Raw genomic sequence first — 24948 nt, 5'->3', positions numbered from 1 at the left:
CGGTGCCCACAGCACCTTCTGAATTTTCAAGCTTAGTTCTGTGTAGAAATTTAAAAAACAAAAAACTTTTGAAATGTCACCAGCTTTATTTATTTGTAAATATGAATCTCATAAAGTGATGGCATTTGTCCCCATTCACCACAAAATTCATTTTTTTCCTCATTTTGACAACCAATTACATATAGCCTTTGTGCTAACACTTTATAAGGTTATGTGAAAACAAAAAGAAGTTAAGAGAAGCAAATGCAATTATTAACTTGTGAGGCCACAGTCCTTGGGGTCAGAGAACCTGGTGTGCAAGGCCAGCAGCCAGTAGGAAGGTCTTAAGGAGGTCATGTTGGTGCAGAAGAGAGAATTGTCCTTATCTAGTTCAAAGGATGAATCAAGAAGGATTTTAGTGGCTTTGAAGGTCAATGTCAGTAACCAGTGGGCATTCCAAAGTTCCTGTCAGCTCCTTTAAATTAAATCCTCATAATTGAATTGTTTTAGGATTTCGGTTTGCAGTGCTAGATATTTCTGGTGTGGAAGTTGTTTTGTTTGTTTGTTTGTTTGTTTGTTTGTTTACAAACACTAATAAATTTAAATTTAATTTCTCTGGTGGAAGCTTCTACCCCTAGCAACCAAAAAAAAAAGAGTAGTGGACATTTTCCTGTGATGTCTTACTGCCACCTACTAAGGAATCTTTATTTGGGTTTATTTGATTATTTATTTGGGTTTATTTAATCTTTTTTAAAAAAATAATTTCCTAACTACTGCCAGTGAAGTTTTGTTTGTTTATTTGTTTCCTGCTTTTTCTTTTCTTTTTTACTAGTTCTTGTTCTGATTCGGTTCAGTGGTAGCAATTGTAATTTTGGAATGCATGGTCAAGCTTTCTTTAAAACAGCTGATGTTAATATTTCTTTCAGGGGTGAATCAGGTGCCGGAAAGACAGAGAATACTAAGAAAGTCATTCAGTACCTTGCTCACGTTGCTTCTTCACATAAGGGAAGAAAGGACCATAATATTCCTGTAAGTTTTGGCTATGTTGTTGTTTTGTAAACCTTAGCTTTTTTCTTTTAAAATTTTAGAAGTGAACCAAGGAAACACATGTACTCTTTGCACTGCTTTGATTGACAGCTCCCTGGTCGCCCTCTATCCAGCAGCCTTTATTTTCCCCAACTCAAGAGGAGCCAGGCAGCATTCAAGGAAATTGTCCCATGAAATGGGTTTTCTTATAGGGCAAATGAATTATGGCTATGGCTTGAAGCCTAATTTCTTGCAAAGATTTGGTGAGAGTGATTAAAAATTGATGAGCAGTGCTTATGAAGATTTCTTATTTTTCATCCAAAAATAAAAATAAAGTCCTCAAATGTTTTTAGCAGTCTGTGAACTTGCAGAGTAGCCTTGTGCTGCTGCCAAAGGTTATGTGAGGGGAGGGGAGATACATGGGAAGAATCAATGCTAGAAAAGATAGAAATGTAGAATATAAATGCTAGTTATCCTTAATATTTTTAGAGATGCAGGAATGGTACTTGATACAGCCTGAGAGAATGCCAGCCAAAGTGGCCTTCATAGTCTTTGGCCTTCATAGTCCTAAGCTTGCACACTAGCTTGGTGCTTTGGATGTGGCTCCTGCTAGGGAAAGATCCAGACTCGCTAACATTTGCTTATCTGTTTGTAATGAACAGCAGGACTCGCCTAAACCAGTGAAACACCAGGCAAGTGCTTTTCTTTGTGCTTCTTAGTCTAAAGTGTTTGCGCTAATTTGTCTTTAGATTGAGTCTCTTCTAGAAACAAATCCCATCCTTAGTTCTGAATCTATTATTTTTTTAAAAAAACACCTAATTTTGAAAAACTTATTGCTTAGAGCCTTCTTCTTTCCTGAGAAGATGCATGCCATTTTGCTTTACATTTGTTTTCCAGATTAATTTTAATATTTATTTGCCCTTTTATCATGACATTGAACTGCATGTTTATGAAGCCTATAAATTTATGGTTTCATCTAGCAAATACTAGCTGGTATTATCTAATACTTCTGAAACTCATGGGAACTTAGCTTTGTGCCACACATTAAATTTTGAAATCGGGGTCCAACTTTAAAAGTTGTACCTTTAGGGTTAATAAATTTCTAATCTGTTAAAGTTTTGTGGCATTGAATAGTTTCTGCCTATATATGTTTTAACCTAAAAACCTCATTGTAATTGATACACAAAATAAGTTAGACTTTTCTTTGTGCTGGGCAATTAGTGGAGGAGTGTAATTCTTCCTAATTATCAGATGCCTTGCCTGCCCTTTAGCTCCACATTCTGACATTGGCTAAATTCTGACATTGACCAAACTGTGAACTGAAGCAGGACCTCCATTTCCTGTTTCCTGGGAGGAGGGGAAGGCAGAACCAAGCCAGATCCTTAGATAGAGTGGGACGTCTGGCCTTGGATGTAATCTTTTCCCTAACATGGAAATGGTTTTGGTTTTCTGTCTTCCACAAGTTATGAAGCTAATATAAAGTGAGAAGCAATAATGTTGAGTTGTAGAAATGATTTATTGATATAAAGGAATGCTCATACATACTTTAAGGAACCATCAGAGATACTGAGGTTTTCAGATATCTTTCTTAAAATTTTTAAGAAATCATCAGACACTGAAGCTGTACTAGACCTATGAAGGCCTGTGATGTTCTCTTGCTCCTTTAACTGCATTTCGGGCCAGGAATATAAATTGGAAGGGTTAGTGAAATAATCATTATCCTATGGGATATTCTTTGCCAGTTAAAGAGGGAAAATCCAGACCAGAAACCAGCTTTTCATTGCGCTTCAGAGGTACATGCTGTATGGCCTCTTAATCTGTACTTAAGAGTGCAGATTAAATAAGTGACATACAGATTTAGGTTTTCTGAATCATCTATGGAGCACAGGAGCCATTATTGTTGACATTTTGTTTCGATGTCATTTTAAACGACAGTGGATCCCTGTGTATGTGAGTAGCATGCCTCCCCCTTGATTTTACTGTGGGCTCAGTCAGCCCTTGGGAAGCAAATTCTCCCCAAGAAGGCAACCGCTGCTTTGGGCCTGGCTTCGCTGCCATAGCTGATATGCATGTTGTGCTGCATGCGTCGCTGTGCACAGAATACCTGAGGCTGCCTTTCCAGAGTTTATTTTGATAGTAGTCTAATCAAGTAGTAGCTGTGGTGATGTTTTTAGAAATACAGCTGGAAGAATACTGGTTCTCAATTCATTTTTCTTCTCCAATCCACCTAAGGAATATGGGACAGTCATTCCCATAGGGGAGAATGTCCTGTCAGGAAATTATTTCTCCCTGCTAGTTGTCCCTGCTCATGACTTGCTCACCCCATTTTGAGAACTACTGCCTTAAAGTAATGTGGAAAGTCTGTACAGTTATCCCTGTTATTTGAGGGGCCTTGGTTCCAGGGCCCCCATCCTACCCCATCAGTTACCAAAATTCTTAGATGCTCAAGTCCCTTATATAAAATAATGTAGTGCAAGCCAATAAAAAAGTGAACAAATGATTTAAAAACAAATAAAAATAAAATAATGTAGCGTTTGCATAGAACCTGTGCACAACCTCCCCTATGCTTTAAATCACTTCTAGATTACATATAATATCTAATGCAATGTAAATGCTATTTCAATAGTTGTTACACTGTATAGTTTCGGGAATAATGAGGAAAAAAGTCTGTACATATTCAATAAGGATACGTTGTTTTTCCTGAAAGTTTTCAATCTGCATTTGGTTGAACCTATGGGTATAAAACCCCACAGAAGGCCAACTGTACATTGCAAGGGTTCTGTTTCTTCTGGTTGGTTTTATTCCACAGGTTTGTGGAACTTTATATACAAAACAGCCATTTGTATACATTTCTAGCATTTTATCACTACACAGTAGTATGAATTGTTAAAACAAAGGGGAAGGGATTTCTGGGTTCCCTGTTTTGTCAGGCATTTATTTATTTATTTATTTATTTACTTACTTACTTGCTTATTCATTTTCAAAACAGTTTTATTGAAATATAATTCACACATCATACACTTCACCCATAAAGCATACATTTTAATGTTTTTAGTATGCAATTCAGTTATCATCACAATTAATCTTAGAATGTTTTCATTATCCCAAAAGAAACCCTGTAATGAGTTCACTTCCCATTTCCCCCAGCCCTTGGCAACCCCTAATCTATTTTCTGTCTTTATGAATTTGCACATTCTGGATATTTCATATAAGTAGATCATACAATAGATGGTCCTCTTTTTTTTTTTTTTATCATGGGTGTTGTGTGTGTGTGTGTTGCTAAGGGACTGAACCCAGGGCTTCATACATGCTAGGCAAGCACTCTTCCACTGAGGTGCATCCCAAGCACATAGGAGATCTTTTCCAATTGATTTTTCACTTAACATAATTCAAGGTTCATCCACATTATAGCATGTGTAAGTGCTACCTTCATTTTAAGGCCTAATAATATTCCATTGTAGTCAATATGTCATTTTATTTATGCATTTACCAGTTGATGGACATTGTTTTGCTCTTTTGGACCATTATGGTTAATGCTGTGAATGTTTAGGTCCACACTTTTGTGTGGACATATGTTTTCATTTTCTCTCATGTATCTTCCTAGTGGAATTGCTGGATCTCATGCTGATTTTGACATTTTTAGGAACTGCTGAGCTATTTATTAAAAGACTGTTGGATTTTGCATGTACGCTAGCAACATATGAGAGCTGCCGTTTCTCATATCCTTATCAACACAAGGCATTGTTTTTTTAAACCATCCTGGTTGTGCACTCATTCTCTGATGCTTATCTATAAAACTTCATCTTAATTTCAAAAATCTGAACAAATAAAAGAGAAATCAATTTTCAGGGTTAAAGTCACAATACTTAAGAAGTAAACTTTAAGCAAACATTCAACTATGAACTTGTGGTTTACTTTTTATAACAAAATTGAAATCTTCCTTGGCTGTATGCCCTTAGTGCCCACCAGCTGAGTGCAAGCAGGGACACTGCCACCTTTATTCGTGATAATCTGGTAGAGTTTGTTGCACCTCCAAAGCCTCAACCCAGGGCAATTTCATAGCAGATTTGAAAATGAGTCTTTCAAAACTGAACTATCCCCCTCAGAATGAGTCCTTCAAGCCAGCCCGCCTGCCTCCCTGCCTCCCAAGTTAGCTTCAGAATGATTTTGTATCTTTCCTTAGTTTGGGGCCACTAAATTGCCTTGAATCAAGACAAAAAGTGATAAATAGCAGTGGCAAGTACAGAAACTACCTGTACTGCCAGGCATGGTAGCACACACCTGTAATCCCAACCACACAGGAGACTGAGACAGGAGGATGGCAGTTCTAGGCCAGCCTCTGCAATTTAACAAGACCCTGTTGCAAAATAAAGAGGATTGGGGATGCAGTTCAGTGATGAAGTACCCCTGAGTTTCAATCCCTAATATAAAAAAAAAAAAAGAAAGGAAGGACATGCGCTGCCAGTTGCAATTAAAATCTGGTTTTCAACCTGTGCTTGCTTGTAACATCCTGCTTTATCCCTCTTTTGGTAGTCAGTTGGACACCTGCACTTGGCCTTGCCAGACCTGCAAAGTGCTGCATAATCCCAGTCCCGGCCTCTTGCTGGCTGAGTTAGAGTTTTGAAGGATGTATATATTTCTTTTTTTTAATTACTTTTTAAAATTTTTTTGAAGAATGTGTATTTTTCTTAATCATTTCAAACTCATTCCATTTCATACAGCAAGTGTATTTTATACACTTTATAAATACAAGAATATAATTTTTACCATGATTGATGGACCTTCAAAACACTATCTGACTCTGGATACTTAAAATTTAAAAATTAACCTCAAAAGTTAATGCTGCTTTCTTCCCCTCTACATTCCCAAATAAATTCCTCATTGTCATATAGAATAGAAACAGGGGACATTGCCCCTTTGACTCTAGTGAAACATTATTAGTCACTATTCCTGGATGGTTTTTTGGTTGAGAGATGGTAGTACCATTTGTCTCATCATTAAATTGTTTAATACAGGAATGACCATGGTAATTCCTAATTTTAAGGCCATTTTTATGTTTTTTGATACTACTTTTTTTTAATAGATATGCAAATCCAAATTCTTTTTTTTTTTTAATATTTATTTTTTAGTTTTCGGCGGACACAACATCTTTGTTTGTACGTGGTGCTGAGGATCGAACCCGGGTCGCACGCATGCCAGGCGAGCGCGCTACCGCTTGAGCCACATCCCCAGCCCTTGTGATACTACTTTTGAGTTGAGCTTTTTGAGATTCATTTATGAGTTTTTAAGGTCTTTATTTGACCTCATTGATGTCACAGATCCATTAAGGAAGTAATTATGTGACATTAGTGCAGTAGAGACAACAGTAGGGACACAGGAGTACCTGTGTCTATAGTGACGATGGTGACTATGAGGACCTTAGCCCAAATCTTAGTTTTTTCTTTTCTTTCTTTCTTTCTTTAATGTGTTTGTGTGTGTGTGTGTGTGTGTGTGTACCAGCAGGCTCGCATGTGGTACTAGGAATTGAACCCAGGGCAGAAGGGAAAAATCAATAAAAAAACTTGATCTAAAGAATCTTTGTAGCTACCTCTAGGGAATATTAAAGGAGGGATATGCATTATTTGCTTTACTTCTAATTTAGGGAGACACCTTAAGAAAAGATCATGAAAGTCTTTTAATTATGATTTGGCAGGATGGCATCTAACTTTGAGGAATTCATGTTCTAAGCCTTTGCTCTAACAGTGGCCATTTAAAGGTAATGCCACTCTTACCAGAACTTCAGGGTTGATGCTCTACATCAGCCATGATCTATGTCAACTTAATACAAATTGAATTGGTTTTAAAAAAAAAAAAAAAGCCTGGGCATGGCTTTAGAGGCTGAAACAATTGATGAAAAGTCAATATACCATAGTCTGCAAGATTCTATTGTGGGCACACTGATGGAAGTGACCAGTGACTTCCAGGGAAAAGGCAGTGTGTCCTGTCACAGAGTAGTAGACATTCTTAGTGGTGCTCTCAGCCATCAGAATTGGTTCAGGATGTCATGTTTAATAAAGTTGGACAGCCTGAATGTTTTAGGGAGATTTATGTAATAGGCAAGTGTTTGTAAGTCAGTAAACTGAAAGATTTACTGTACAAGGAAAAAATTCTCTAATGCCCAGAATGTGAAGCAGTACTGCATAATGACTTCACATGGCACAAGGTTCTTAACAGGACTGGCTCCTGACTGGTTTCAGCTGAACACGGTTATGGACTACAGTTAAGACCTGTGACAATCTGGGCAATCCAGATGAAGCATCCGTAGCATGTCTCCAGTATGAGTGCCCCACCTTTCCATCTGCTTGATAGAGCCCAAACCAGAGCCTGGATACTGATGCTGAGATCTTTACTTGGTCTCATTAATGTCCAGATCCATTAGAATGGAAGTAATAGCCTGACATATATTTGTACCTGTTTGGGGATTGGATAGTAGTGCAATGCTTCACACAACAAATATCCACTAATTTAAAATTTACATGTGGTTCTTTATGTTCCACATTTTTTTTGCTTAGAGAATGATATTTTCTTTTTTTTAGTATTTATTTTTTAGTTGTAGTTGGACACAATACCTTTATTTTATTTATTTATTTTTATGTGGTGCTGAGGATCGAACCCAGGGCCTCGCGTGTGCTAGGCGAGTGCTCTACCGCTGAGCCACAACCCCAGCCCGAGAATGATATTTTCTATTTATTTTTTTTCTTTAGATACTGTGGGCATTTTAAATTATAGGGGTAAGGTTTGTGTTTGGAAAAAGCAGATTTATTTAGGTCATAAAAGATAATTCTGAAATTACATTCTGAAATACAACATCACTTTCTAATGCTTTCCTCCTCCAGAAATGTCATCATGCTTTCTCACAGAGCTTTCTGTTATGTTTCATAATTAAAACACATATTAATATATTTGCATCTTTTGTTTATAAAATCTGTTTTCTAGTCTAATTTGCATATAAATATACTGACTAAAGCAAACATTATACCAAATGCTCTATACATAACCTTTTAAATTTGAGCAAGTGAGTATCTTGCCATCTTTGCCAACCTCTGAGAGTTAAGGTGAGGAATGGCCCTGTCTACATCATTGAGATATTAGGTGAAACCCTTGGAAAGATGGAAGGTCTTACACTAATACAGTAGTAATTATTAACTTAGCCACCTTCAGTGTTTCGAACAAGGCAGAGCAAAAAATAAACAGAAGTGTAAGTGTTAATATGTTCTTGATTGAGGTATCGTGCTAAATTTAATTTCACAGAGACCGGTTGATTTGCTTTGTTTTCACAGTTCTCTGCCTAGTTTACGTGCTGATTTAAGCTGATTTCTGGTCAGTGTGACATTTTCTTCTCCTGTGACCACTTTCTGGATGTTGATTTTTTTTTTTTTTTAGCAGAACCCATTAGCATAACCAGGACTGAGAAGCCATAAAAAGTTGCTGGATGGCAAAATGAAAGGACTGAGGAAGAGAGGCAGTTTTTGTGGGTGTCCCTCCCCCTTTTCTTTTTTCCCTGAGGACTGGAATAAAGACCTTATATTAACATACATCTGTTTTTATTTATGTGTGTGTATGTGTGTGTGTGTGTGTGTGATGTCTTACAGGGGGAACTTGAACGGCAGCTTTTGCAAGCAAATCCAATTCTGGAATCATTTGGAAATGCGAAGACTGTGAAAAATGATAACTCATCTCGTTTTGTAAGTTTAAAAGCACCAGAAACTTAATTCCTCAGATTTCTAGTTAAATGTCTACTGTGATTAAGCAAATGAATTGATTTTTCTCTTCCTGTCAAGAAAAGGCAAACAGATGTAGCAAAATTTTCTAGTAACCACATTTAGAAAAAAGGAAATAAAAAAGTAATGGGAAAATAATTTAATCATATTACATAGCAGTATGTAGCCATTTATATTACTGTAACCTCTCTGAACCTGTTTCTTTATCTTTGATGATAACACCCCTTGTGGGGTTGGTGTGGCAATAAAAGGTTGTGCATTTTTTGAGTCCTTAGCATAGCAATAGGCATAATAAGTGTTCAATAAACAAAGTTGGTATTAAACGTAGTAAATTATCTTTGTCACATCTTGCTATTTCTATAGGATATCAGCTACTAGTAATTCTCATTAGACATTTTTCTTAGCTATTCAACTATTTCAATTCCTTGAAGATTCTTCTTTTTTCCTCAGTTTGACTAGGCATAGTCTTTTACCCGAGGATATTATCATGTTATCTGTGAGATTTCAATGTTCAACTATTTCTACTGAAGTTGTTCAACTCAATTCTACTATTTTTCTCATCATCATCTGAAGTATTGATAAAAGTCTTAGAAGGTCAGGAAAAATGAGAATTGAATTTCAATGACTCTTTGGAAGTTTTTGGAAACCTGGTATCATTGTGACATACTTTTAAAAACTGGACATATGAAGTCATGAACCGCATATTAATTTTTTGGTAGTGTGGTTTCCCTGTCTATTAGAAGTGACCTAATTATCTCTGAGGACCCAGTGAGCACAAAGGTAGCCAGAAACCGTCTATTAGTTTTTAAGGCTGTCATAAAAAAGAACCACTTACTGGGTAGATCAGACTGCAGAGACTTATTTTCCCACATTCTGGAAGACAGAAGTCTCAGATCAAGGTATCAGTGGGGTGTGGTTTCTTCTGAGGCCTCCTTTCCATGTCTTATAAATGAATGTCACCTCCCTATGTTTTCATAGGGTCTTTCTTCTGTGTGTCCATGTCCTAATCTCTTGTGAAGACACCAGTCTGTTGGGTTAGGATCCAGCCTAATGATCTCATTTTGACTTTTCTTTAACAACCCCCACTCTAAAGTCAGCTTCAACATGTGACTTTTGGGGGAGACCATTCAACCCGCCCACCTTCAGAAGTAGCAGTAATACAAGAGACTTTTGCATTATAGAAGGAAAAGGTACCTGTTTGTTTAAAATATTGTTCATTCCTAGAGGATAATATCTAAAGATACACTTAGGATCCTAAGTGCACTTAATAGTTATCTTAGCCCAAGTCGAGTAAAGAACGTTCCTGTGTCAGTAGGAGGCACACCAGTGACTTTGGATTTATAAGCAATCTTAGGAAACTGAGCTGCTTTTCATGTCCCTGTCTTTCCCCTGGATCTTTCCTGTTGAGTCTGAGCCACAATTAAATTTTAAATTCTTCCTACTGAAAAGCCCTGTGTTTAGTGGCTATGTCATGAGATGGGAGAAACAGTGAGCTTCCAACTTTGGTATGTAAATCTCCATGAAAATTTTCAAGGACTTTTTCATGGAAAATCCTTTTATTTTACCGCATATCAAGTTACCCATGTATTCTGATTTTTTTTATCCCCAAACCACACTCTGAATTCAGGAGAAATCATTTTGTGCCCAGTTGTCTCATTTTTGCCTGGAAAAGATAAATATGTTAAGCCATATTTCTGTCCTTTGGTAAATAATGTAATGATTCTGTTACCAAATGGCAAGGATTTATCTACTTGGCAAAGTGTGTTTCTACTCATTAATTTGGGGTTTGGAACAGATATAAAGTATTCTATATTTGTTATCTATTGCTAGTAACAAATGAACTAAAACCCATGGCTTAAAACATTTCATATCTCATAGTTTCTATATGTCAGAAATTTAGTAGCAGTTTAGCTAGGTCTTTCTGGCTCAGCCTCTCAAGACATTGTTGATTAGAGCTGTCGTCATAAGAAGTTCTGATTGAGGTTAGAGGATGATCTTCCAAGCTTTCTCAGGTAGCTTTTGGCAAGAGTCCCCAGTTCCTCACAACTGTGGCTGGAAGCCTTAGTTCCTCATCTTGTAGGCCTCCCTGCAGGGCTCTTTGAGTGTTCTCATGACATGGCAGCTGGCTTCCCAGGGCTAGCGATCCAAGAGAAGGCAAGACAGAAGCAAGACTCGGTATCTTTTATGACCCTGCCTTGGAGGTCATGTATCATCGCTCTTGTATTTATGGGTTACACAAACCAAGCCTGCACTGTGTGGAAAGGGACTGTACAGGGTGTGAGTGCCAAAGGTGGGGATCTTGGAGACCATCTTGGGAACTGGCTATCATGAATCCTTAGCAGGATCTCCAGCATTGACATATAAGAGCTTTTAATCTACAATTAGCATCACTCTACATGGTTCTTAATTGGGGTGGCGGGGGGGGGGCTTCTCAGGGGATGTCTGGGGACATTTTTTGTTCAGTTGTGGGGAAGGGCAGTGGTGTGCTCTGGCATCTGGTGTGTAGAGGAAAGGGATGCTGCTAAACATTCTACGATGCACCAGACAGTCCCTACAACAGAGAATTACCCAGCCCTGAGTGTCACTTATGCCAAGGTTGCAAAACTGTGCTCTCAATTGTTCCTTCAAGTTACAGCCCAAACTAAGGTGATAACTTTTTGCAATTATTTACAAAGTAATAACATGAGTTTGACTAATACTTGTTATTTATGCTTCCTACTCCAAAGGTTGATATAAATAATTCTGGTAGAAACCTGTTTTATATTTTGCTATTAGGAAGAGTCTCTGAGATTGTTTTGTAACCACCTGCAGCAGGAAAAGAGCAAGAATTAGCCATCTGATCTAAGTTCCCAGCCTTTTTCAGCCATGTACCACCTTCCAAAGTGCTTGCACTACTATATGATAACCTTTAAGTATGCTATATGTAAAAGATATATTAAAGGCTGATTTTTGTTTCTATTGGAAAAAAAATTTTTTTAAATTAGGCAATGTTCTCAGAGCTATTCATTCAAACAACAAACGGGCTAGGTTGTGGCTCAGTAGTAGAGCATTTGCCTTGCACGTGTGAGGTACGACCGGGTTTTATCCTCAGCACCACATATAAATAAATAAAGGTATTGTGTCCGTCCAAAACTAAAAAGACTTTTTTTTTAATTCAAGAAAAAAAGCAACAACAATCAAACAAGAAACAAGGGTATTTTGAAATGGTTGATTTTGAAGGCTTGTTAATTCTTACAAGGTCAACTTTTATCGATGTATATAGAATTTTTTTTTAAATGGTTTAGTAGTTGGTTTCTATTATTATCATAAAGCTTTAACTATACAACACTCAAATGAGTAGTTGATTTTAGTAGTCTCATAAAAAAATAGTAATAATTCCACTGATTGGATAATGTTCAGTTAAAATATCCCTTTAGAGTTCTCTATGGGTGTTGCCAGTGCTTTGGTTCTCAGCAGATTTGGCAGTAACCAATGTTGACTCACTTTTTAAATTAAATTGTGTGTAATTTTGACTTTTGATTTATTGTGCAGTTCAATTAATTCTTAAGTATCTTTTCTTTACCAAGCAACTGGGCTGCTTACTTGATATCTCCACTTGGATGTCTAGTAGATTTCACAAATTTAACATACCCTAAATGGAATTTTTTTTTTTTTTCAAAATTTGTTCCTTTATGTCTTAGGTCAATAAATAATACCCTCAGATCACTCAATTGCTTCAACTTAAAACACAGCACAGGCCTAGGAAGATAAAATACCTAGGGATCATCTTTGATTCAACCTTTTTCTCATGGCCCATCTCCTAGCTGGCAGTGAATCCAGTTGGTTTCTAGAATGTGTTTCAAATCTGTCTACATTTCTCCTTCTCCTAACTACCTCGTCTAAAATCCTATTCCAATTTCCTAAATTATTCCCACCACAGTGTTCTGTGTATGTCCCTAGCAGCACTGATAACCCGCTTATTTATTATCTCTGCCATGAGGATGTGAGATCTCTGACAGTAAGGACTTTGCCTTGTTCTCCTCAGTGTCCCTAGTTCCCAGCACCATGCCTCAAACATGCAAGGACATAGTAGGTGTATTTATGGGATTCATTTAGTTAAAATCTGATTGCCTACTAAGTGCCAGGTATTCTAGGCCTGCAGAATGTATCAGTGGGCAAACTAAAGCCCCTGGCCTCTTAGGGTTCACCTTCTTTTTGGCTTTCATGTTATTTTATTTTCATAGTCCTGGGGAGCAAACCCAGCGCATGCTAGGCAAGTGCTCTACCACTGAGCTTCATCTCCAGTCCTGATTTTAACTTTAATATGTTTTTGATGACATGCCATGATGCAAGGTTGTGCTCACCTCTGAGAGCGTCCGTACCCCAGTTTTAGGAGCATGGGTAGGAGTCATGTGGGAACCAGTGGCTTCATGGACAGGCTGGCCCTTGAATTGAAATTGGTGTCATACAGACAGAGTAATGTGATGTTGAAAAATGAATTGTGTGTACAATGAGATTTCATGCAGTCATTATTTACAAGCCACATGCTTGCAGTGAAAATATTTGAAACTATAAACTCCATAAGCTTTAGAAGCCATTTGGTTCCATTTCTTTGATCTGATATAGACAACTAATTTCCTGAAGAATATCTTTTCTTTCAAAGATGCTAGCATATGGTTTGTGTTAAAGGGGGATTCTTTAGAAGAGCATTACCCGTATGAAAATAATCGTTCACAGTTAGTCCTGTTCTCTGTTTATGAGAAGTAAAATGCATTCCAGATGGAGGAGATTTATGTAAAATGAATGTCTCATAATGAAACTTTAAAAACAGGGACTTCAATTTCAAAATGATTGTTTGGATCAGCAGATACATCTCTCCTCAAAGTCTTAATCAGAATCACTTTCTCTGTACAGATCCTTTTTGTTTTTGCAAACCCACCTATGCCAGTTTCACAATTTCCATCTATTGTGTGCCTTTTGATAGATAATTAGGCCCTGGTAGTTGTAGTTTGGTAAAGCCTGTAGGTATATCTCCTCCCTCCAGTTTGACTCCCAGGTTATAATGAAAGCAAGTGGGAATTCTCACCCTCACATGCACTTATTAGTAAGTAGACGCTAAAAATAACTGTAAAATTTGTGTAAGGTAAATGCAGCTCAGTTCTAAGTACTCTGCTCAAAGTTTTTTATCCCTCAAAGATCTACCAAAGCACGTGTGATAATATCAGAAAGATTATGGTCTGCACCATAATCTGCAACCAGATCAGAGGCTGCACATAGCTTGGGAAAGCCCAGCCTTCAGCAGCACAGCCTCCTGGGCCTGCCTGAATCTAAACACCTTGTTTTGCCAGAGTGGGGAGGCTCTGGATATTTCTAACCAGCCAGTCAGCGTCTCTTAATGCCACTCATGTTGCCTCAGTAATTTCTAATATCCATTATTCTAAGTAACAATTCACATTAAAACTCATTTTACAAATAACAAAGCTTCTGGTGTGGTTCCGAGATTAAGATAGCTGAAGCATTTAAGGTAGCCATCTGGCCAGTGGATTAAACGCTAGCTAATTACCCCTGGAACGGTTTTCCGTTTAGGGCAAATGGCTGGCTCCAGAATGGAGATGAAAACAAATAATTCCCTCTCTATGCTAAAACATCTTAAAGTAAATTATCAGCTCATATGACAGTTTCAGTAACAAATTAGGAAGGGAAAAAACATTTTCAGAATGTGAAAGTAACCTGCATTGCCTTTGTATTAAATCGCCAACTAACCAATAATCTAGGTTTAGTTTTTATGGATATGTTGTAATCACCCCAGAAAACGATAGCAATTCAGAACAAATGAAACTGAATAATCTTATTTTCTTTATAATACCAAAGTATTAAATATCCAGGTTGTTCTTTTGCACCTTTTAAATGAAGTGTTAATATTTGCATTTTAGGCCTGGAGGCACAGCCCCTGGGTAAAGAGTCTGCCAGAGTGCAGGAGACCCTGGGCCCCATAGTACATAAATAAATCTATGTTTTCTATAGAGGGAGAGAGAATTCTGCTTGTCTTGCTATTCAGAACACTTAGAGTAAGTGTATGGTCTCAGTTCTTGTATTGCAACACAGTCAAACTGAAAGTAGAATTAATATTTAATGTTGTATTCCCCCCGCCTTTTTTTTTTTGTCTTTATTGGTGAGATTCTGGTTGAATATTCTGAGTACCATAATCTAACCTTTATGAAAATCAAATGTGGAGTGGGTATTTTCAGCACAAATTAATTAATTCTTAAAGAGCATTTATTTATTGATTGATCTATTTATTTATTTTAAGAGAGAGAGAATTTTTTAATATTTATTTTTTCAGTTTTCAGTGGACACAACATCTTTATTTTTTTAATGTGGTGCTGAGGATCGAATCCAGCGCCCTGCGCATGCCGGGCGAGCTCATTACCGCTTGAGCCACATCCCTAGCCCGAGCCTTTATTATTAATATGAGAAGGTTTTTTATTTTTTTTAGTTGTAGGTGGACACAAGGCCTTTATTTTTATTTATTTATTTTTATGTGGTGCTGAGGATCGAATCCAGTGCCTCACTCGTGCCAGGCGAGCACTCTACCACTGAGCCACATCCCCAGCCCCGAGAGGAAGTTTTTTAACTTACAGATTTTATTCCTCCTCCAAACTCCCCACTAAGTAAAATGAAGAGTCCTATTTGCTCATCTACACAAGTCCTCGACTGTCTCACACTGAAGTGATGTCACATTCTGTGGCCTGCTTCTCACCTAATTTGCCACCATGTCCAACATTAAGGGGACTATTTAAACCCTAGATTATTTGAGGATTGTCAGTAAAGTCTTTCTCTTTGGTTCTGAAATTTCACTTTATCATATGTCAAAGCCTTTGGCTCTTTTATCTTATATCTGAGCATAAATGTTGCTTAGCATAGAGGTGATCATTTTTCCACTTTATAAGGTTTTTGTTTTGTTAAAGTGTTTTCAAAACAGAATCAGCTCTAGAGGTTTGGCTTATAACTGAGGCTATTAGTTACTGTATATACTGTTTTCAGAGATACTTGCTTCTTTGGGGCTGTAGAGAGGAAGCAGAGTGGGAACATTCTCCTTCCTCCTATATCCTAAACTCCGCCTGCCTCTTTTCACTTACTGTAAGGGATAGAGCAACCACAGTTCTGAAAAGGACATTTAGCTAGGGAGCTGGTGAGAAAGTAAGAGACTTCATTTATTTTTCCAAGTAGGTGACCACATGTCTAAATTATTCTGGAACATTTCTTCATAGGTTACCTATTCAGACGGCCCAAACCCTAATTTTCTGCCATTTCTCCTTTGACTCTAACATTCTTTCCTAATTTATAATTTTCCATGAACTAAGGGGAAATTAAATTCACTAAATATAAAATGAATAGCATTTAAGTTTAGTTTTAAAGTTGTTAAGAGTTCAAAGTAATCTGTGTAATAATTATTTTCTTTATAATACCAAAGTATTATAAAGAAATACTTTATATTTCTTATGGCCCAAATAATTTTTGTCTTATGGCCCAAATAATTTTTCTTTTTTTTTTATTTTTTAATGTATTTCGAACTTCCGTTTTATTTAAGATGGTAAAGCAAAAGTAAAGACTTGAAAGTTTAAATAGCTATTCTGAGATGTATTCAGTATGAAAGTCAGACAGGTTGGGGAAAGCTGTGTGTTTTACTGGATATAACGAATTTTGTAAGAATTAGATGACACTGTATGATTTTGATTAACCTCTCTGCAGTGTTAAAATGAGAAGTTTGAGAAAGTATTTGCTTGGGCAGTTCTGTTTGCAATGTATCTTTTGCAGCATGAGAATAATAACATTGTCTTTTGACTACTGTCTCTTAAAATAGCAGTTCTTAATTAACTCAATGAGGTATTGTATAGCTGATACAGCTGTTTAAAATTTATAAAGAATTTTAACCCTCACTTACAACATCAGGACCCAATTTTAGTTTTTGTGTTTCTTTCTTGAACAGTTCTAACTGTTCTTATGGACTAGTAGTTTGTTAACTTTGTTCTTTTTTAGGGGTCTTCTAAGAAACAAAGACAAAATATACTTGTTTTTAAAATAAGACAAAATTCATTCTCTTATAATTACCATATAAATCCATTAGACCATTTTATAAAGCAAATATCTGGTATGGAGTATTATTATTTTTTCTGTATCATGAAACGTTTTGCTGTTTCATTATCTAAGGAATTTGTTCATCTTTATCATTATCAACTGTGCTAAAATAAAATTGATTAGAATAATAAAAATAATGGAATTGCCCGGAAGGATATTACTATACCTATTACATCAGCCTTTAGTTTTATGTCCAGCTTCTTTCACGTGGCATAATGTTTTTTAGTCTAGCCATATTGTTGGGTTCAATCACTGGTTTGTTCATTTTTATTGCTGAATAATAGTCCATTGTATAAATAGGCCACAATTTTTTATTTTTACACAGGTTGATGGGCATTTGGTTATTTCTAATTGGGGACTATTAGAAAATAAAGTGGCTATGAATGTGCAAGTTTGGGTGCACACATGTTTATCTCTCTGGGGTAATTAAAGAGTAGGATTGCTCAGTCATATGGTAACCATGTTTGACTTTATAAGAAACTGGGCAAATTTCTTCTGTAGGAACAGTTTTTCATCCTCTCCAGGGTTGTATGAGAGTTCTCTGGTTGTACTGTATCCTTGCTGGTCTTTCTTTAAAATTATAGCCATCCTGGTTGATATGTAGGGGTATTTCATTGTGGCCATTTGAATTTGGATTTCTCTCATTACTCATAATATTGAGCATCTTCTCTTAAATTTATTGACTTCTTTTTTTTTTTTTTTTTGGTAGTAGGGATTGAATTTAGGGATGCTTAACCACTGAGCCACATCCCCAGCCTGTTTTTATTTTTTTATTTTGAGACAGGGTCTTGCAAAGTTGTTTATGGACTTGCTGAGTTTCTGAAGCTGGATTTCTAACTTGCAATCCTCCTGCTTCAGCCTCCCAGGCCACTAGGATTACAGGCATGCACCACCCTGCCCAGCCCCATTATATTCTTTGATGATGTATCTATTTAAATCTTTCATCTAATTTTTTTACTAGTTTGTCTTACTATTGAGTTGTGAGAGGTCTTTTTATATTATGGGAACAAGTTCTTCAAATATTCTCTTTCGGTCTGAGGCTTCTCTTTTCATTTTCTTTACAGGGTCCTTTGAAGAACAGAAATGTTAAGTTTGAATAAATCCACCTTATCATGTTTAAAAATTTGATGGTTCACTCTTTTTACTTTGTGAGAAATCCTTGTTTAAAACTTCAGTCATAAAGATTTTCTTTTGTTTTCTTTAGGAAGTGTTACAGTTTTAGCTCATGTTTGGATCTATGATATATTCTGAGTTAATATTTTTATATATAATGTGAGGTAAGGATCTATGCTCTTTTTGTTTATTTTGCTTCATTTTGCCTATTTTCATGTACCATTTATTGAAAATCCTTCACCTATTAAATAACCTTGGCATCCTTATTGAAAATGAATTGACCTTATATGGATAGTCTGCTTTTGAACTCTGTTCTCTTCTTGTTGTTTATTTTTATTTTTTTGGTACTGGAGATTGAACCCAAGGATACTTTAATACGTAGCTTCACTAAGTTGTAGAGGGTCTCACTAAGTTGGGGAAACTGACCTCCAACTTGCAATCCTCCTGCCCCAGCCTCCCAAATCACTAGGATTACAGGCGTGTGCCACCATGCCTGACCCTGTTCTGTTCTGTTAATCTGTTTCTCTGTCCTTATACCAATACCACACCATCCTAATAAATTTATAGCTTTTTGAAATCAAGTAGTACAAGTCCTTCAACTCTGCTTCTCTTTCTCAAAATTATGATTACTCTAATAAGTCATCTTCATTTTCCCTCAAATTTTAGAATGAGCCTGTTAATTTCCTCAAAAGGAGCCCTCCAAACCCTCAACTGTTCTCGTGGTCATATGGTTACTAGGATCAGCCCTTCTTAACAGTCTCAGAATAAGCCATCTTGATCATGTTTCTTCGTTTTATAAAGTGTTTAATTTGGGCTTTAAAGTTATATTTGTGAGTTAGGTATATTTGCTTTCTTTTGCTTTTTTTTTTTTTTTTTTGTGCTATCTCTAACAATTTGGGCTTTTCTTTTGCTTTTTGGGGAGTACTATCTTTTACCAATTAGGGTACTCAGTGTTATGAAAACTTTATAAAATGAACTATGAAATAATTACTTTCTTTTTCCCTGAGACAGCTATATAGTAAGGGAGTCAAATGTTCCTTTAAAATATTGTCAAAACTCTTTCACAAAACCAATCGAGCATTTTAAAAGAAATAATTGATTTTGTCATTATTATTATGGCCTATTTCAATTTTCTCATATTTTTTTCTTGAATGAATTTCTATTTTCCTAAGAAATCATCTATATTAATCATATTTTTGACGAGACTGGAATAGTATTCTTTTAAAGCTATTAAAATCTTCTATCTCAGATTACTTAGAAAAGCTTTTAAATCTCTAAATGACTAGTGTTCATTACTCTCTTTGTGTTAACATTTCTAGTTTTATTTTGTTATAGCCTGGGAAGGTGGTCTTTGTCTTATTGTTGATTTTTTGATACTTATTGCAGCTTTTTTTTTATTTGAAACAGTATATAAGATCTATTTTGGTAGCCAATTTATGGGTGGGTCCAGGGAAGGACACATTTTCTTATGATTTCAATAATCTCAGATCATTAGTGTTCTTATTTATTTTCAATTTTCTTTTTTACATTTATTTTCAGGGAAAGTTTATTCGGATCAACTTTGATGTAACTGGCTATATTGTTGGGGCCAACATTGAAACATGTATCCTTTTTCATAATTGCTTTGTCCAAAATAAGGACCCAGTCTTTCCACAGCCCCACAGCAACCCTGGGTGACGTCATCCCACTGTGCAGGTGAGAAGACTCACCCTGGAGACAGTAGGACATGGGCAAAGGCTTTCAGCTACTGCATGTGAGCTCGAGTGGTGTGGATATTGTTGTTGATGATTGTTAAAGCCATGTCCCAACCTGTGGGCCCAGGAAGGTGGAGAGCCCCATGGCCTGTGTGGTGAGGCATTTAGGTGAGTGTTACTGCAGGTACACAGCAGCTATTGTCATGGTCACCGTGTTTTACCATCTGCCTCTAATCTTAGTAGGATAAACATGTACGCAGCAAAACAAGCCTTGTAAGATTATGGAGCTAGAGTGATTTAGCTAGAGGAAAAGATAAAATGCCAAGCGCAGTGGCACATACCTGTAATCCCAGCGGCTCAGGAAGCTGAGATAGGAGGATTGCAAGTTCAAAGCCAGCCTCAGCAAGGTCAGGCGCTGAGCAACTCAGTGAGACCCTGTCTCTAAATAAAATACAAAATAAGGCTAGGGATGTGGCTCAGTAGTCAAGTGCTCCTGTGTTCAATCCCTGGTACCCCAAAAATAAAATAAAATGTCAAATATATAGAATACTCCTAAGAAATGTCACATGCTTGGAATGGTCTTAAGAAATAATAGGAATATATAAAACAAATGAGATAGAGATGCTGTAACAGAAAGGAATCTGAATAATAGTGTGCAAATTAGAAGGGATACAGATGACAGTTGCCTGATGATTATTAGAATAATTTCCAGTAATAGAAATATATTGTTTCTACCCCTCAGGTGAGGCTCAAGGTCAGAGGATTGCAGGATGAAGGCCAGCTCAGCAATTTAACAAGGCCTGCTCAGCACCTTAGCAAAACAGTAATCTCAAAATATAAGCCAGGCATAGTGGCACACACTTGTAATCCCAGTGGCTCGGGAGGCTGAGGCAGGAGGATCTCAAGTTCAAAGCCAGCCTCAGCAAGTTAGCAACGCCCTGCCTGTCTCAAAATACAAAATTTTAATTAAAAAAAAAAAAAAAAAAAAGGAGGACTTGGTGTAGTTAAACACCCCTGGGTTCAATTCCTGATTCCAAAAAAATTAAAATATAAAAAGATTGGAGATACAGCTCAGTGGTAAAATGCCCTTGTGTTTAATCCCTCAGTATCTAAAAAAAATTTTTTAAAAAGAATGGTATTTTATTTGTACTTTCAAAGCCAGAAACATACGTGTACACCACATACACGTACATACACACACACTTCATACTAGTCTAACAATTTATTTTTCACTAAATGTGGAGGATGTTTGGGATAGTCTGACTAAAAATTCAGGCTATTTGGCACATGCCGAATTAATTCATTTGGTGGACACAGGGAAGGTTTACTTTAGAAGAGACAGTCATCTGCTTGCAAAGCAGTGAAATAGAGTCTGCAAGAGCCCAGAGTGACTGTAACCCACATATGCTTTTGGAGCATCTGCACACAGTGGACAGAGGGCCCAGCCAGCCTTGGATTGAACCCTAAATCCACAGGCAGGTGGGTGATAGTCTGAAATGTAGTTGTTTGGTCCAGCTGCTTGCCTCCGGGAAGGCCAGCCAGGGGGCAGTGGGTGGCAGCAGGCTGTAGGCACTGACCTACCTCAGTGGTTTCAACTCAGTCAAGGGAAGGCCAGTGGAGAATCCAGTGACAGTCATCACCCAATCATAGCCACATCTCAAGGCACTTGGAAAAGTTACCGGAGGGGCTGGATTAGAGAGGGTAGCACCTAAGAGATATGAGGTTCTCAATAAGGGGGCTCTCATAGTAGCAGAGTTAAGCACACCACCAAGTTTTGGTTCCTAGCTCTATAACACATTAGCTATGTTGTTTTGACCAATTTCTTTGTACCTTGTCTTCTTTATTTGTTATATTAATTCTAGTATAATAGAGCTTCTCCTGCCCTAAACAATTGTAATTTACTTTTTTGGGTACAGTTGGGGGGGGCACTTGAGATTGAACTTGACCATTGAGCCACATCCCCAGGCCTGTTTATATTTTATTTAGAGACAGGGTCTCACTGAGTTACTTAGCACCTCACCCTTGCTGAGGCTGGCTTTGAACTCCAGAACCTCCTGCCTCAGCCTCCCGAGCTGCTGGGATTACAGGAATCATAGGCATGTGCCACCACGCCTGGCTTGTAATTCACTTTCAACAGCTTCCGACCGTTCCTTGTACAGTGTTGTGTTCTTTAAATGTATCTAAGTTAGCAGGAGGAGGGTAGGGTGGGGCAAGAGAAGCACCCCACAACCTTCCCATCTTTTTTAAGTTCCCTCCTAACCTGGTAGTTCTAGATTCATGAGAGACACAAATTGTATGTATTGTTTTATTCAGATACAAAATATAATCCTTTAGAATGGTTCATTATAGTATAGTTGATATATATCCAAGAAAAAACATTTTGTAAATTAAAATTTATTTAAACACGGAAAGAGGACCTCCTTTTAATAATCCTTAACCATCTCTGCTCAGACCTTCTGGAAAAGTCTCGTGCTGTTCGTCAAGCAAAAGATGAGCGTACTTTTCATATCTTTTACCAGTTGTTATCTGGAGCTGGTGAACACCTGAAGTGTAAGTGACAAGGGTCCTTCCTACTTATATTTAGTAAAATATCATTTCTAATGTTGAATTTTTTTGAGAAAGGAAAATCTCAGGAAATAGTGGTTTTATACACATGTGTCAAATCTCTAGCTGGTTAAATCATGAGAATGAAAATGAAATTGAACTTCCACATCATGGAGTAAGTACTGTAAGTGGTAGGTTGTTCTACATTGTACTTTCATTTCTTTTTAAGATTTTTAAATCAGAGGAAAATGATGCATGTTTATGAAATTCTGTTTCAACATTTAAATGTCGTGTTCAACATTAGTAGATGTCATGCTAAGTAAAATAAGCCAATCCTCTAAAAACAAAGGCCAAATGTTCTCTCTGATATGTAGATGCTAACTCACATCAAGGGGGGAGGTTTGAAGTTCACTGGATTAGACAAAAAGTAATGAAGGGAAGGGAGGGGGTGGGAATAAGAAAGATAGTAGAAAGAATCAGACATAACTTTCCTACGTTCTTATGTGAATACACAACCAGTGTAACTCTACAAAAATGGGAAGTTATACTCTATGTATGTACGATGTGTCAAAATACATTCTACCATTAAATAAAGAATAAATTTTAAAAATTAAAAAAAAAACACTTATAAGTAGAAAGGTAAGCAAAAATATATTTACTTAATAAAGTGAAGTAGAATAAACATTTTTATTCTTGGATTTATACTTAAATATAGATTATGCTTGCACTAATACTAGAAAGACCCAATGGTGGGTATTTATTTTCTTATTGTCATAAATCACGAGGACTAGAAGCTTAGGATTGGACATTGTTAAAAAATTTCTGGTCAGGGTGAGAATTTTACTGAGTCAGAAATATATGAGGCAGGGAGAAGGTGTATAATGTTTCAATCTCTTCTGTGTCTCAAATTCAGTGTTGTTTCTCCATGATTATTGTTATCTAGATATTACAGTAGACATATATAAAGTAAAACTTCTCTGGGGACTAGGCTTGGGTCAACCAAAGGCATCTCTAAAAGCATTGAACTCAAAAATTAACTAGAGAAAACCTGCAGGGGAAATACATAAGCAACAAATACACAGAGTGGGTGCCTAGGAGAGACTAAAAATTTATAATTGTGCTGTATGATAAGAACAAAACCCTCAGGCTTTCCGACTGATAATAACTCTGCACCAGGAATGAATTTTAAAAAGATGATCAGAGTGTTGAAAGGAGGTAGAAAAAGAAAGCAGGCAGTACCTAATAGAAATTAAACATGATGTAATGAGAATCAGAGGGAAGGTGTGATCAGCAGAAGCCCTCTGCAAGACAGCAAGATAGCCAATTACAAAGAAGGTTGGGGGCACATTTGCACATCTCTTAAAGGGATAAGTACCCTCTCTGTTCGGAGAACTCCTGAGAAATGTCCTTGTGCATCTTTGAGCACACTTGTCAAAAGAATAATTGATCCCTAACTTGGGGTCCTAGAGTGCCATAGTTACTAGTTATATCTATTATAATATCTGTCATTAGCTAGGTATGGTGACACATACCTGTAATCCAGGAGACTCTAAAGGCTGAAGCAAGAGAATCCCAAGTTTGAAGCCAACCTCAGCAACTTAATCGAGATCCTGTCTCAAAAAAAAAAAAAAAGAGCAGAGGTGGGAAATAGCTAGGGATGTAGCTTGATAGTAAAGCGCCTCTGGGTTCAATCCCCAGTGCCAAAATTTAAAAAAAAAAGAATCATTATTTAAACAAACTGGCCTGGTCTGAAGACAAAGTAACCACTAAACAAACTGGCTTGGAAAGACATGGATGTAGCTCATTGGCAGAGCAGATGCTTAGCATGGGAGGGACCCTGGGTTTCACCCCCAGTACCACCACCAAAAAAAAAAAATTATTATTTAAACAAACTGGCCTGGAGAAAGAGTTTTTCAGGGCCTTTATGGGGCTGAGAACTTGAATGAATATCTACATAGTTTTCATATAGACCCCATAATGTTTGAGGTAAACTATAAAGAAAAAGCATGAGTTTTAAAGCTTTCCTTAAAAAGATGGCTAAAAATGTTTAAATCTGAATAACTCAAGAGTAAATAAAGTTTATCTGGAAACTTTGCATCATTTCCTAGCTATCCCGTATGAAATATAATATTGTACGAATCACCATCCTGAAAGCTCCTGCCTTTGTTGCTCACAAATTTGTGTCTATTCATGTGTTTACATGAACATATAAAGAAAAAGTATGTGCTGGTGATGGATTGGATGGGAAAAAGCATGTGTTGGTGATGGGTTGGATAGTGAACTCCACTTCTCCTCGGAGACAGCAGCAGTCAATTGCAGGGGTGCTTTAGTCTGTTTATGAGTATTTATCAAATTTTATTCTGTTGTATTTCCTTTCAGCTGATTTACTCCTTGAAGGATTTAATAACTACAGATTTCTCTCCAACGGCTATATCCCTATTCCGGGACAACAAGACAAGGATAACTTTCAGGAGACCATGGAAGCAATGCACATAATGGGCTTTTCTCACGAAGAGATCCTGTGTATGTGTGATTTCTCTAACATTCACAGCCTCACTTTCATAAGCCCAATAAGTTTGGAGTAAATAACCTAAACTAGAAAATGAGTGGGAAACTAATGAGAACTGCCCTTAATTTTATGAACTCTCAAAGACAAATTTTATTAAAAAATATCACATACGTAATTTGTAGCGCAAAATAAATTAGAATAGGTC

The 24948-nt window shown here is 36.9% G+C and overlaps 1 protein-coding gene across 8 annotated transcripts in view; it reads left to right on the top strand.

Moving 5' to 3' along the window:
• Myh10 (myosin heavy chain 10) overlaps window positions 1-24948 on the top strand; it is a 135402-nt gene that overhangs the window by 47473 nt on the left and 62981 nt on the right. For 4 of the 8 annotated variants that reach the window (XM_048798052.1, XM_048798053.1, XM_048798054.1 and 1 more), the window contains 6 exons: window positions 906-1008; window positions 1668-1697; window positions 8637-8729; window positions 19536-19599; window positions 22142-22240; window positions 24614-24757. In XM_048798052.1, the coding sequence (XP_048654009.1) occupies window positions 906-1008; window positions 1668-1697; window positions 8637-8729; window positions 19536-19599; window positions 22142-22240; window positions 24614-24757 (533 nt within the window). The remainder of the gene's footprint in view (window positions 1-905; window positions 1009-1667; window positions 1698-8636; window positions 8730-19535; window positions 19600-22141; window positions 22241-24613; window positions 24758-24948) is intronic. The other 4 variants (XM_048798051.1, XM_048798047.1, XM_048798055.1 and 1 more) reach the window with 2 other exon arrangements.

Source organism: Marmota marmota, unplaced genomic scaffold (genome assembly GCF_001458135.2).
Source record: "Marmota marmota marmota unplaced genomic scaffold, marMar, whole genome shotgun sequence".
In the NCBI taxonomy this organism is placed as follows: Eukaryota; Metazoa; Chordata; class Mammalia; order Rodentia; family Sciuridae; genus Marmota; species Marmota marmota.
The sequence above is the reverse complement of the archived record's forward strand: the minus strand, read 5'-3'. Positions and strand labels throughout refer to the sequence as shown.